The 14,595-nt window shown below is 50.9% G+C and overlaps 1 protein-coding gene across 1 annotated transcript in view; it reads left to right on the forward strand.

Annotated features, from left to right (window-relative positions):
* The first annotated feature begins 4,390 nt into the window (after nucleotides 1–4,390).
* The window catches only part of SHB (SH2 domain containing adaptor protein B), a 128,120-nt gene continuing 117,915 nt past the window's right edge, over nucleotides 4,391–14,595 (forward strand). Inside the window, exon 1 of the mRNA XM_016146261.2 lies at nucleotides 4,391–5,651. Coding sequence (XP_016001747.1) covers nucleotides 4,938–5,651 — 714 coding nt within the window. The 5' untranslated portion in view covers nucleotides 4,391–4,937. The remainder of the gene's footprint in view (nucleotides 5,652–14,595) is intronic.

Consider the following 14,595-nt stretch of genomic DNA (forward strand, 5'->3'; position numbering starts at 1 on the left):
AAGAGATCAAGGCAGCGGTATAAACAGCTCAATTAAACTGTCGGCTCAATGCTCAATGAGCAGTAACGGTCAAAACAAAGCCTTTAATCTAGATACAGAGGATTATCTTTTGACCAGTAATGAGATTCCTAAGATTAGTTGTACCTGAGGAGGAGAGAACAGCTAATTCAGCAATACCCCGGACAGGCTTGCATGTCAGCATGACTGAGACTTGTGTGGAAGGGATACCTGTACACTACAACCTTCCTGGAGCCCCCTTCCGATGCTGTGAAGATGGGGATGAATCTCATTCTGCTTTCCCAGACTTAAGAGACTCCACAGTCTGGGAATAGAACCCTAGAATACAGCAAGTCTGACATGCCCCCATCTCTAGACCAAAACTAATAGCCACTAGCACCAGTTCCGAGGCAGAGAGAAATGTCAAGCTTTAGCCCTCTGCCATCCTACCCCATGATCAACCACTCACATTCACTCATTCATTCAACAAATATTTATTGCATGCCTACCAGGCGTCAGCCACTGCTCTGGACTCTGGAGATATCCCGTGAACAAAGAGGAAAGATCCCTTTCTCACTATGGGGCAACACAAAGAATAAACAAGAAAAATAAGTAATATATGCTGTGTGTATAATGGGGTTGAGTGATACTCAGAAAACAAAAGCAGAGAAGATGGATAGGAAGTGTTGAGTGGGTTCAGCAATTCTAGATATGTTGCCCAAGGGGAGGCCTTACCGAGTAGTGACATTTAAATAAGACCTGAGGGGAGTGAAGGGTGATCCATGGAGACAGGTGAAGGAAAGCATTCCAGGCAGAGAAGATATAGTGCAAAGGCCCCAAGGTGAGTGAGTGTTCAAGAAACAGGAAGAGGCAGCCTGGTTGGAGCAGGAGTGAGGAAGAAGAAGATGAGGTCAGGAATTTATGGGGACTAGATCATGTAGGTAAGGCCTTATGGACACTGTAAGGATTTTCTCATGTACTGTTAGAGAAACAGGGACTTATTGGGGATTTAGCCATAAACAGGTTATTTATTTATTTTTTGATCATAAACAGGTTATTTATTTATTTCCTGCTGCTGTGTTGAGACAGAAGCAGGAGAATGGGTAAGAGAGTACTGTCATGATTATTAGATGGGGTGGAAGCAGTGGAGGTATGAGAAGTAGTAAGATTCTTCATATTCCTTGCTGATGGGTAGGATAGAGTAGGAATAAAAGAAGGCGTAAATGATGACTGAGAGTTTTGTTTTAGATCTTTACTGAGCACTAATAACTCCCAATTTATGCTTCTGGCTCAGACTCCTGCCCTGGGCCTGGCACACAGCAGAGAACTGACCTGACCTCGAACATTTGAAGGATCAAAACAAAAGGAGTAGATGAATCTGTTTGGGTTGGTGGCACCGTTTTTCCAGGCCTCTCCCAATGGTATAGTCTACTTCGAGATACTGGAAGGAGGTACAGAAAAAAGAGCTGCCATGTCCCCACCTTGGTCTAGAGTGAGTAGCTGAGAGAGGGCAGAAACAGAAACAGAGCCACACCCAATCTTTGCAATAAGAAAATTGGGGAGGAAATGAGGCGAGGGCAAGAGGGGCACACAAAAGTAAAAAATGCCAAGAACGATGAGCATAGTGTTGGGTTTTTGATGTCAGGAGACTGGGTACCAATCCCAGCTGTGCCTCTTGACTCAATCTCCTCCCTTCATTGGTCCCAGTTTTCCCTCTGGGAAATGAGGAGGCTGCATCTCTACAAAGAGAGTCTGTCCATCTCTAACCCTCTCAGTGTTCTGATCCTTTTCCTGCAAGTCCCTGTCTCCTCAAATCATTCGACACGCTGCTTCTCCAACATCAACCTTAGGAAACTTTTCTGTTTCCTTTCAGAATGATAATTTCTGACTCTGAGTCTTGTAAGATATGTTTCTACTAGTTCCCAAAGGAAAATACCCATGTGTTTTCTGCCTGCTTGAAGTAAATACTACCTTAAGCCAGTTACCCCATCTGTAAACTGGGAATGACACCAGATTGCTGGAATTGAATAGGGTTAATTATATACAGACCATGTAGGGGTTGAGCAGATACACAAGTGCTCTGCAAGTTCTTGGCATAATAGTATAGTATTACAATAATTTTGGCTTGCAAATTATAGCCCAACAGAGATATCACATGGAAAAGTGGGTCTGACCCCATGGCCTGCTGAAAATGGAAAAAATAAGTTGTGAAATATAACTTCTCTTCCTAAACCTTTGAAAAAGGCAGAGATAATTCTTCCATGTGCAACCCACATGCAGGGAACAAATTTTTAAGATCCTGGAGAGGATTTTCTTGTCCTGGGTCACCTGGCCTGTTGCCAGGATCTGGCTGATTCTTCTTCCTGAGCCTAGAAGCAGAGATGGGAAGGGAGGTAGCCTGACAGAATTGGTAGTTGGTTGAAAGACTATGAGGACGTCCTTGCCTTTCAGTTTTTCTATTTGGGCCTCCTTTACTTGCAGAACAATTAAGTGCTTACAGAGCAGATGAATGACTTAAAGGGTAATTTGAGATATTTAAGTCTAGGGATACCCAAAATAAACATCTTAGCCCAGGTTGACTTCTGGGTCCTCCCACCATCCCCCTAAACATATCTCTCTCTCTCTCTCTCTCTCTCTCTCTCTCTCTCTCTCTCTCTCTCTCTCTCTCTCTCTCTCTCTCACACACACACACACACACACACACACACACACACACACACGTTTTTTTCCCCTGTGAAATGCTAAATAAACATTTCGGGCAATGAAAGGGCTGTGAATTTGGTGATGATATCTGTGATTGTGGGGTCATATAGTGGGTCTGGAAAATTTAACCAGCTCATAGAGGATGACATTCCTGTCTCACCAAAAAGAGAAAGAGCAAATAACTTGATCCTTAAGGGACAACTTGCAGTCGATTCCATGACATCGCTGTGTGGTTGGATGGACAGAGCACAGGCTTTAGAATAAGACCCAAGTTGGAGTCCTGATTCTGCCACTTGGCAACTGTGGCCTCAGGCAGAGGAAGAGGCAACAGCTGTCTCACCCTGGCCAAAAGAGCCTCTGGACTTGCTGCCTGCCTTAACAGGTCTCACTTTTCTTACAGGATATAGGAAAAACAGACTCCTCAAAAGCCCATCTATAATATACAGGTAGCAAATGGAGATTATTAAAATTTGGGGCTATCAACCTAGTAAATCGGCATTCTTAGAGAATTTCTCAGGCCTCAATTCTGACACCTTAAGGTAAGTCATGTTCTGGGGCTTGCCTGGCAGACGAGCGACAGCTCTGTGGCAGTTAAGTCATTTCCAGGCAGCTCTTCTGTCTCTACTGGGAGATCATCACTGCCAGGAAAAGCATGTTGTACCCTTCCTTCGGCCTCAGTCTCCTCTTTTTGATTAATAATCAAAAGACGATCTTAAGTTGAAAAGTAGAGCTAGTGTAAATGACATCATTTCGGGCCCACCAGACTGGAGAACTGGCACCCAGGAGCACCTTGTTGAATTTCTCTGGGCCTCAGTTTCTCCATCTGCAAAATGAGGGCCCTGGATTAAACCGAGTCTTGACAGCTCCGACAATCTTTGGCGTTAAGCGTTTCCACGGGTTGCTCTTCAGGTTGGCCACGAACGGGGTTAAAACCACGACTTCCTCAGAGGTGAAAAGGTAGGTAAACATTCCGACCTCCCCTTAACCTGGCTCTCGGATTGGTGCAGGTCAGGGGCCCTGCCACCAATCCTGGCTGCATCCGTCATCTGGATGGCTAACACACTCATTCGCAGAAAGATTCCTCCAAAGATCTGGCAAACCGGGGCTGAACCGGAGTCCCCGTCCCTTTAAGAAGGGGACAGGCATCATGTCCCTAAGGGGTCCCTGCATCGCTTTTCCTCCACTCGGGTCACGTTGTAAACTAGAAATATCCCCTGTAAATCCACCTCTGCACCCCATCCAACACTGGGGATATCTGGGGTGCACAGCGCGCGGGTCCCTAGGGATGCGGATGGGTTTGGTTTCTGCGCGCTGCAGGCTCAGGCTGGCAACCTCTCGCCTTAGGCGGCGGCGGCGGGCTGCGAGGGGCGGGGCTGGCTGCGCCGCGGGACACCGGCGCCCTCAGGCACTACCCGCGGGCTGGCGCCGAGGCGGCCGCGGGAGGTGGCGCGTGCTGATGGGGAGCGGTGAGCCTGCGGAAGATCGGGGCGCAAAGAGGGCGGGGTTTGAGACGAGGTCGAGCGGCACCGCTCCTGGGGGTGGGCGGGGCGGGGCCTTCTGGGGAGGGCTGGGGGCGGGGCGCGGGCGCGGGCCCGGGGAGGGCGGGGCCGTGGCGCGGGGCGGGCTCTGGCGGCCACAGAGTCACACACGCGGCGGTTCGGGAGGCGGCGGCAGCTGTGGAGGCAGGCGCCGCCGGGACGGGCACGGGCGCGCGGGCTCGGGCGGGCGCCGGCTGCCTCCCTCGGTCGCTTGCTCGCCCGCTGCCTCGCCAGGATCGCCTCAGCGTTCTCGGAAAGGAAGAAGGGGGCCCGAGAACGCCGACAAGTTCTCTCAGCAGCCGCGGATCCGGGCCAAGGCGGAGGTTGCGGCTCCGACGGGGCAGCAGCGCGCTGCGCTGCGGAGCGCACGGCCAGAGCGTCCGAGGCGAGAGGCGCCCGGGCCTTTTGCTCTCGGCGGGGCCGTGGGCCGGGATCCCATGAGACGCGCCCGTGAGGGGCGCAAGATCCGAAGCCCAGGCGGCGCGCGGCGGAGGCGGAGGGCGGTGCTGCAGCTGCCAGAGCCGGGGAGCGGCCGGCAGGAGGCGGCGGAGAGAACTTGAACTTGGCGTCGGGAGCAGGCGCCCCGGACGCCCCCCGCCGGGGCCGGGGCGCCGAGGGACCTGGGCGGCAGCGCTGCCCCCCGGATGGCTGCGGCGGCGGACCTGGCTCCTGCGCCGCGGCCGTAGGCGGCCTCTCGCCATGGCCAAGTGGCTGAACAAGTACTTTAGCTTGGGCAACAGCAAGACCAAGAGCCCCCCGCAGCCGCCGCGGCCGGACTACCGGGAGCAGCGGCGCCGGGGAGAGCGGCCCTCGCAGGCCCCCCAGGCGGTGCCGCAGGCCCCCGCGGCCGCCTCGGCGTCTTGCGGTCCGGCCGCCGCCTCCTGCTTCTCAGCTTCGTCGGGGTCCCTGCCCGACGACAGTGGCAGTACGAGCGACCTCATCCGCGCCTACCGCGCACAGAAGGAGCGCGACTTCGAGGACCCCTACAACGGGCCGGGCTCGTCGCTGCGCAAACTGCGCGCCATGTGCCGCCTAGACTACTGCGGCGGTGGCGGGGAGCCCGGCGGAGGCCAGCGCGCCTTCTCCGCCTCGTCCGCGTCGGGCGCTGCGGGCTGCTGCTGTGCCTCCTCCGGCGCGGGTGCCGCCGCGTCTTCGTCCTCGTCCTCGGGTTCCCCGCACCTCTACCGCAGCAGCAGCGAGCGGCGCCCCGCCACGCCCGCGGAGGTGCGCTACATCTCCCCCAAACACCGCCTAATCAAGGTGGAGAGCGCCGCGGGCGGTGCAGGAGAGACCCCGGGGGGCGCCTGCTCGGGCGGCCGCACCTGGAGCCCCACGGCCTGCGGAAGCAAGAAACTGCTCAACAGGTGTACTGGCTCCGCCGCGGAGGAGAGCGGGGCCGGCAAGAAGGACAAGGTAAGGCACTCCGTGACCTCATCCGAGGTTACAGAGCTACTTCGCACAGGGAAACGGAGGCATCCCCTCGCTTCCAAGTCCCTATGTCAACTTTTTGCTAGGACTTTGGGGTCAGGGCTCCCACGCTCCTTCCGGATTCTACCTCCCTTGCATGCTCCTTACCTTGGATCATCGACTTCCAGTCTCTTAATCTGCTGCACCCCAAAGTCCTCTCTCTGAGCCCACATCCAAATGCCCCCTTCGGAAGTAGCCTGACGAGAGCGCCCCAGCCTTGCTCAAGACACCTAGCCGGCCTTCCAGCCCCCGAGGAGTAAAGTCAGAGTCAGCTGTCATGGACCTGAAAGCGTTTACTCTTGTCTACCTCCTTTTATCCCACTCGATAGATGGGAAACTGAGGTCAAGAACTGGGAAGGGACTCGCTCCATATTACACAGCATTCTGGGTGGCAAATCTAGATCGGCTGTACCTAAATGTACATATGTAAAACCCTCTAAACGCCCTTCGTTGCCCCCGCCCCCCCGCACCAGGTGTCCAAATCCGGGCGGCCTTTTGTCCTGGAGCTGCCCCTGGAACGTTCACGCGTGCTTTTCCGGTTGAAATGCGCTGCCTCTGAGAGCGCTCCACATCCACCAGTCAGTTCCCCCTGCGACGCGCGGGCGGGGGTCCGCCAATTGGCCAGTCTGAAAGGGCACCCACCTCTCCAATCCTCACTTTTCTTCCCGACCTCACTCCCACCACGTACAGTCTCTGGGATGAGGGGACGACTTCGTGCCAACCCCGCTCCCTGCATATCAGGCCATCTTGAGCCAGCCGCCCCCCCCCCCCCGCCCCCCTCCGCTCCTTTGAAGCCGGCCAGTTAATTACAGCCAGACTGGGCCCTCTCCTCCCCCTTCACACTCCTGTGACACCTTCCCTTTCTCCATAAAATAATAGTTATCCTGTCTACTTCTGATGGAAGGCAGTGTTTTGAATATATCTGAGGCCCAGTGCATGGCAATGGCTCTCAGGCTGCTGTCTCTTGTTCTCCCCCGTTCCCTCCCAAAGGTAAACTTTTGCGTGGGCAGGGGGAGACTGATAGAGTTTGAGTTCCTTTTAGGACTGTATGTCCAGACAGGTGGGAGACGAGCTCCTACCTGCCAGCTGGTGCTGGGAAAGGAATCTTTTTTGTTTTTCTGGCAGGAGGAGTAAGGGGATGCCCCTCCTTTAATTTTTCTGCCCAAGTCGCTGGAGTATCCCCTCCCTGCTGAGTCTGCTAAAGGCAGCAGGAACAGTCCATGGCAGATCCCACCTCCCCTTTGGGCCAGTTTGGGGCATACCTTGGAAGCATGGAGTTCTAGGCTTTTCCTAAGCACCCAGGGTGCCACACCTAGGTGCTGCCTTGGGGAGGGTGAGATTTCTCTGGGAGCACCCGCCCCCATCATGGGCTTGTGGTCGATCTGTGAGGGGAACACCAAAGAGACTCCCTGCACCTTACTGCATGGCCCAGGCTTGGCTAGGTGCTGGCCGTGGAGAACCTGAAGTTCCTGGCTATAGAGGTGTAAGGAAAGCCCTGCCTAGCTGTCAGGAGAGAGTCACAGCCAATAGTGCTGGACTCTCTGCATCCCCCTTGTTACTCCATGATCAGCTCCCAGGTGGGCAAATCTTTCTCTCCCATTGCCTGTGGTTCCATCTGCTCACTAAAGTCTTTTATGGCTTTAAAAACTTTAGTAAACATTTCTAATTACAATTAAGAGTACTCCAGATACTGAGGAATAATGTTTTATAGCTGGAATGTCAAGTGTGTTTAAGACTTGGCTTTGTTATGCCATCGAGTATTTCTTATGGGTCTTCTCTGTGCCCTTCCCTGTTGGGTGCTGACCTGCCCCTTGTCAAATGCTATGGCCCAGGAGGCAGATGCATGATGGGGCCTTGTGTTATAGGAGGGCCGAGGGAAGGCCATTGCCAGGGAGGGCGGCTGTCCAAGAGGGGTGCTGATTGTGGATGGCGGCAGAAGAGAGCCTAGTACTTAAGGGGGCTGTAGGTAAATTCCCTGTGGCTGAAGTTGAGAGGTGAGATTTGGGCAAGGCCACAGAGAAGCAGCAGGTCTTGGATCAATGAGGACCTTGTAAGCTAAGCACAGTGAGGGCCAAATAAAGAGATTTAGCTGCTAAGTGATGTGTGCAGATATGATTTTTTGGAAAAGGCCTCTGGGCTGTATTTCACTTAACTAGGTTGTGACTTTGAGCCCTTTGATATGTTTCCATTCCAGAGACTGAGGGATTGCCACTACCACATGTTCTTTCTAAGGGGGAGGAGGGGAGGCAGTTAGGGAGGGTCACACTAGGCCTCAGTTCTCAAACCAATATTTGGAGGGCTGGTTTAAAACGCAGATTGCAGGGAGCCAACAATGCCTGGGTCACCAAGCCCGATGTGGGGCCTGAGAATGTGCTTTTTTGGCAAGTTGTCAGGTGATCTTTTGCTGCTGATCCTGGGACCATACTTTGAGAACCACTAATGCAACAGTGGCCTCTCCATAACCCTCCCTCTGGGTCTTCTGGTCGGAGCTGCTTTAGGGATGCAGAGCTTCGGATACCCTCTGCGGATACCCATACCCTCTGCGTGGGGTTGCCTCCTAATCCGGGGCCAGCACCCGCCCCCACCCCACCCCCCTTTCTGATCAGGCAGTCAGTCAGGAGGCAGCCCGGTTTTCACATTATTTCCAGCCAGACAGCTTTTGGAAGGCCAGGCATGCTGTAGATCCAGCTCCCAACACTGAAGCCTTCTTTCTGCCCCTCCCCCATGGATCCAGGAACACCCACTTCTAGCATCCCACTTAATCTCAGGCCCAGCTTCCTTTTATCAGTTGTTAGGGGATAGGACAAGAACCCCACAGGGCCGTTGGATTCCCCACTGTCTGCCAGGCCCTGTGTTTATTTTTAACATTGGGCCCGAGTTGAGAGTATGGCATAGAGTAGAAGCTATTGGTCTGCAGATCCTTTCAATGCCTCCAGCATCCCTCCTCCCCACCATGGTTTATCTTTGGGAGCACCCCCTCTAGCCTCCCTCAGTAACTCTGTCATACGCTCCTGCATCTTCCTATTCTCCCAGGAGAGTCCTGGGGCATACACACAGCTGGTCACATTTCCCTTGCCACTGCTCACATCCAGTCTGGGGCATTTTCCATTTTTGAATCATGTGGAAGAAGGACTGTGTTTTCATCGTGGCCAGCTTTTACTCAATACTTATTTTGTGCTCAGTGATTTCCTTGGTACCGGGGCGAGGTAGGAGAGGAGGGAAGAAAAGCTGCAGAAGACTGGTCAGTAATCTCTGGCCTAAGCCACTGGAGGAGACCGACACACATTGTCCTTTCATCATTTGTCTCCCAGTGTTTTTGTCTTGGGGAATTTAACGAGGTCTTCACCTAGGTGGTGGCTTTGAGCTGGATATAGAGATGGAAGTGGAATTTCAATGCAAAAAAAGGGACTGTAGGAACACTTATGTGTCACTGCTGTGTGTGTACACACGAATATGCGTGTCCATATGTATGCATGTGGGTATATGTGTGTGTATATGAAATTTCAACATGGAGTATGTTCATGAAAACCAGAGCCTTCTCGTAGTGGGCCTCACTTGGGGAATGAGAGATGACAGCATGAGATAGGTAGAGGCCTATGTTTGGATCCCCCACCATCCCAGGGAGTTCTTTATTCCTCAGTATCTGGACTGTCGAGCCAGGAGGAGAACAGACTCAGAGACAGGGATGAGGAGCATCCAAGGCTAAAAACAGCTGCCACATTCTGGGGAGATGGGATCAGAGTTAGGGGACAACTGCTGTGTAGTGTAGTACAGGGTAGAGACAGTGAGAGCCTGAGCTGGGAAGAGAATGAAATTTTCGAAGTAGAAATAGTATCCCTCAGGTTGTCCTTATAAAAAAAATAATGTTGTCAAAAGAGGCCAGTGACTTGGTAGTTCTCCTTTGGTTCAGCCAAACGAGTCTCATCCAGTTATGGTTTCTGCTGAAGTCTTGTTTCTTTTATCGTTAAGTAAATGTTTCCACCACAGCTGAGAAAGTCAAGATGCATCATGACATCAGTTTCCCGAGTTTTAAATACATGCTAATGTGTACCAACACTTTATATTTTGTCAGCATCCACAGACTTGGATTAAATAACATGTTCTGTAAGGAATAAATAATATCATGTCTAACTTTTTTTTCTTTTAAAAAAAAAAAAAACATTTAGCAAACAGTTTCTGAGCAGCCTGCTAGGCAGGGGGAATTCAGAAAGAATAAATGGTGGCCAGCTTTCCAAGGAGGAAGCGTCTCAGTTTGCAATTGAATACCAGCTTCTCTAGGTCCAATCTGAGAGACAGATAACAGCTAATGAGACGATATTGCCACCTGATGGATACCAGAACATAAATGTATGCAAAGGGCTGGGGGAGGGCCTCACCTCCTTCCGGGAAGTCACAGAGGGCTTTCGGGAGGAGGTGTCATTTGAGCTGACTCTGGAAGGGTGAGTGGGAATTCTCTAGCCAGGAAATGGGAAGGAGATCTCTCCATGAAGAAGGGATAGAACAGCTGTGCCATGGTCTGGAGGCTGGGGAGAGAATTGTTGGAGGCTCAGCAGGGCGGATGTGGTAGGGGATGGTAGAGTGGGGTTGGAATCACAAAGTGAAGAAAATGTCTCATGTGCCTTGCTGGGGAGTTGTGACTTGTCTTTTTGCCCTTTTCACATAAAATCATTGATGTGTAGCTTGATTGACGCCCAGGTCAAACATGTATTGTCAGTCATTTCTATTTGGTTAACATTCTCCAGTTCTTATTAAGTAATTGATTTAAAAAGGTAAGGGCCACCTGTGGTTTGCCTTGTGACACTGTCTCCTTTGAAGTCCCATTCCTTGAAAATAGTGTGAGAGAAATGCTGCATATCAACTCCATATTTTCCTGTTGATTTTGTAAGAGAGAAATATATTCTCCAGGCTTCATTCTAACCCTCATGATCACCCTAGAAGAGGTTTAGGTACTCTGTCAGTTAGCTATTGCTGCATAACAAATCATTCCAAACTCAGTGGATTTAAACCAAGGGTTAGCAAACTTTTCATAAAGGGCTAGACAGTAAATATTTTTAGGCTTGCAGGCCAGTCAGTCGCCATCACAACGATTCAGCTCTGCCGCTGTCGCTTGAAAGCGGCCATCAACAATATATAAGTTAAAGGGCATAGCTGTGTTCCAATAAAACTTTATTTATAAAAATAGGCAGCCGCCCAGTGGTCTGTAGTTTCCAACCCCTTTTTAAAACTGTAATAAGCTTTTATTATTGTCCATGAGCCCACATGTCAACTGAGTAGTGTTTCTGGTCTCAGCTGAGCTCGTTCAGGCATCTTGGGGGGGATGTGCAGCCCTGCAGATCCTAGCTGGGCTCCCTAACATATATGTTGAGGGTCATCTGGTTTAGGACGGCCTTGGCTGTGACAGTTCGGCTCTGTTCCATGTGGTCTCTCATCCTCCAGCAGGCTAGTCTTATTCTTGTGATGGTGGCTGGGTTCCAAAGAAGAACAGAAGCCCATAAAGTTTCTTGAGATTGGAAACTGGCACACTGTCCTGTCTGCATTCTGTTGACCAAAGCAAGTCTGAGGAGGAGCCGCAGAGTCCCATGGGAAAGGGCAGGGATACAGGCAAGCCATCCAGCAGGGCCTTCAATGCCATTTATCTACCACAAGTAGTACTACCCCCATTTTATGGACAAAGAAACTGAAGCTTAGAGGGTAATGACTTGCCTAATGTCACACAAGCTACCAAGTGATGGAACCAAGATCACACCTGTGCAGTCTGAATTCAAAGCCTCTACGCTTTTTATCAGTTTGTTCCATTATTTTCCACAATTTAAATGGAGATAGTAAGTCTGATATTTACTGAAATGTGTGGTATGTGTTCCCTCCTTCTCTTTACTTGATGTTCCTCTTGTACAACCCCTCTGCCATAATTCCCATCCCATTCCGTCTGGGCTTTGGCAGTCCCCAGAAGAGGCCCAAGAGCTGGCTTTTTTCTCTTCCTCCCCCATCTGCCTCTGAGTTCTGTAAGTGAAATGTTACTTGAGTTATTTTATAGGGAAATTCTGTGCACAGAGTTGGTGGTTCTCAAGGGACAGCCACACAAAACATGTCTTGTAACTGTCATGTCTTCTTATTCGAACACCACGCATTCCCTCCCTCCAAAGATTGACGAGTCTGTGTGTGCTGTTTTGAGACAAAAACTAGCAGTACCTTGGCCCTTATCAACAAGGAACCTACATTTCCTTAAAGGAGATCAGAGGACCATTCTCTAATCTGACACTCTCAGAACATGACTGATTTCCCCAGACTTGACTCCCATGGCTTGACCCCCATCCTCTTCCCGCCCCCAAAGCATTTCTGATCCATAAAATAGGCATTAAATAGCAAATCTGAAACAGGTGTGGCTTCCTCTGGTCATTTAACAAAGCTGAACTTGTCTGTGGTCAAGTGCTCCCCTGGGCAGTTTAGCTTGAAGCTGACTTTCATATCTTGTGCTGGGAGAGCCAAGAGGTAGTGGCCTGTGGGGAAGAGGCAGGTCAGGTTTGGCCATGGAAAATAAATGGGAATGTGTGGCTTTGAAGCAGAGAACTGGGATGCTGGCTGGCTGATGGCAATACCCGCCGGCTTTCTGAGGTCGGGTGGAGGCAGTGGTGGGTTTCCTGCAGGATGGAGACGGAGGCTGCCGTGGTCTCTGCCGCCTTGGCCTCATAACTTCTGTTTGACCTGTGTTGACTGAGGAATTGCCACATGCAGGCCACTATCAGGAACTGTGTGACTACGAGGATGAGCCAGGGGTTAGTTAGGTAGTGCCTGTCCATAAGGAGCTTATCTTCTGGCGAGGACATAAGAACCAAGATTGGAACAGATCTATATGGCAGAATTTAAATTTATCAATAAGCGAAGTGGTGTGAGTGAGCTAAGAGCCACCCTTGCACAGAGGCTGTTGTAGGCGGAGCCTTGATTCCATGGAACCAAAGGGGAATCAGGGTGAGGAGGAGATTTATTTCATTGAAGGGAATCAGGGAAGGCTTCTTGGAGGAGGCATTTGAGTAAAGAAAGAGTAGTCACTTGACTTGAGGGAGCCAGTACTTCCATGGTACATACTGTGAGGCAGGCATTGATCTATGTGCTTTATATGAATAACTCTTACACCTTAACAGATTTAGGTGCTACCGTCTGTCATTCCCATTTTACATATGAGAAAACTGAGGCATAGACAGGTTAAGTAACTTATCTAAGGTCACACCACCAGTAAGTGGCAGAGATGAGACCTGAAGCCAGATCCAGTCTTTGTCCTTAACCACTGTGCCACTCCACCTCAGTTTACACAATCTCATGTTTCATTTGTGGCCAGACCTACTCTTTATATAAATTCCCCCCTGTTAGCATTGTAGGAGTGACTGATTCCTACATTTATGTAAGTATTCCATAGCTTAAACAGCATTTCACATCCATAATGAGTTTGATTCTCAGAGTCACTCTGTGAGAAAGGTGACGGAGAAACCGAGGCTTGGGGAAGGAGTGGAGCCTTCCCTGCCTCACAGTGAGTATCGGCTGAGCCAGTGGCTAGGCTCTGGACCTTGTGTTTTGAGCCCAGTGCCCTTTGTGCCAGGGTGATGTGGAGGTGGCTTGGCCAAAACTCCAGTCCACAGGAAGGGTGACAGCCTGATTGATTCCCAGTTCTTTCCGTGTTTTGATTCTGAAACGTTTTACCGAGACCATTAAGGAGGACCGACAGAGGACCTTGCTCCCACAATGGAATTTTTCTTCTCTTCCTGTTTGGTATTTTCCAGTAATATTTCTATTAATGTTTCACTTTCAGAAGCACTAGCTTCCTGAGAGTTTGTGCTTTCTCAACTGCTGAGCCAGGAAGAATTGAATTTTCCTTTAAATCATTCGGTTCCTTTCCATTTTCTCCATGAGGTGCTCCCTGGATTTCCCATCATGCCACAGAGGAAGGATCTTGGAGCTGGGGCCAAGGGATGGAGAGAGAATTAGTCATGGCCCGAGGGATGACTCAGGCCATGTGTTTTCCAGGCACTACCTAAGACTAACGGTCAGAAAGGGGTCAGAAAGGGGCTTCCCGAGGCCCATGAGGGGACGAGTGACTTGACAGGTGGGTGGGGTGGGGAATGTGGATATTGCTGGCCCACTTCTGGGCCTTCACCTAAAGGCTAGACCCTGAGTCCTCAGCTGGGCCATGAGAGCTCAATACCAAGTTTTTTTCTCCTCATTTATTCATTCGACAGACATTGTCGAGAGCCTGCTATGTGCTGAGGATACAGCATGGAACAAAACAGATAAAAATTCCTGCTCCCTGAGTTTGCTCTCTCTGGAGAGGAGTTGAGCAAATATAACATGTCGGATAGAGTGTGTGGAGAAAAGTAAAGCAGGATTAAGAGGCTAGGTGGGCCAGAGTTTGAGGTAGGTTGCTGTATTATTAGATGGGTGCTTTGCTGAAGGATGTGGTGGTGTGATTCACAGCCTCTCCCAGAGAAGAGCATTCCAGGCAGGGGGAACAGTGAGGGCAAAAGCCTGAGGCAGGAGCATGCCTTCAGGGTGCTTCAGGGAGATCTGCTATCTGCAGCATGACTGAGCCAAGCAGCTGGGGAGGAGGTATGGGCAGGCTGAGTATGTCAAGTCCTGGAGGCATAAAAGAGTCTCTCGCTTTAAACCCAGGGTGAGATGGGAAGTCAGTGGAGGGTTCTGAGGTGATCTGACTTGAGTTTTGAGAAGATCATTCTGGCTGCCTAGTGGAGAATGGATTGGAGGGGACAAGCAGGGAGTCCCTTGCCCGGGGGACCTGCAGTCACGAACTTGGCGGTGGATAATGAGATGAGATTGGATTCAGGATGTGAAGGTAGAGCTGCAGGACTTCCTAAGATGAAATGTGAGGTGTGAGAGCAGGAAG

The sequence above is a fragment of the Rousettus aegyptiacus genome, unplaced genomic scaffold (genome assembly GCF_014176215.1).
Source record: "Rousettus aegyptiacus isolate mRouAeg1 unplaced genomic scaffold, mRouAeg1.p scaffold_m13_p_3, whole genome shotgun sequence".
NCBI lineage: Eukaryota > Metazoa > Chordata > Mammalia > Chiroptera > Pteropodidae > Rousettus > Rousettus aegyptiacus.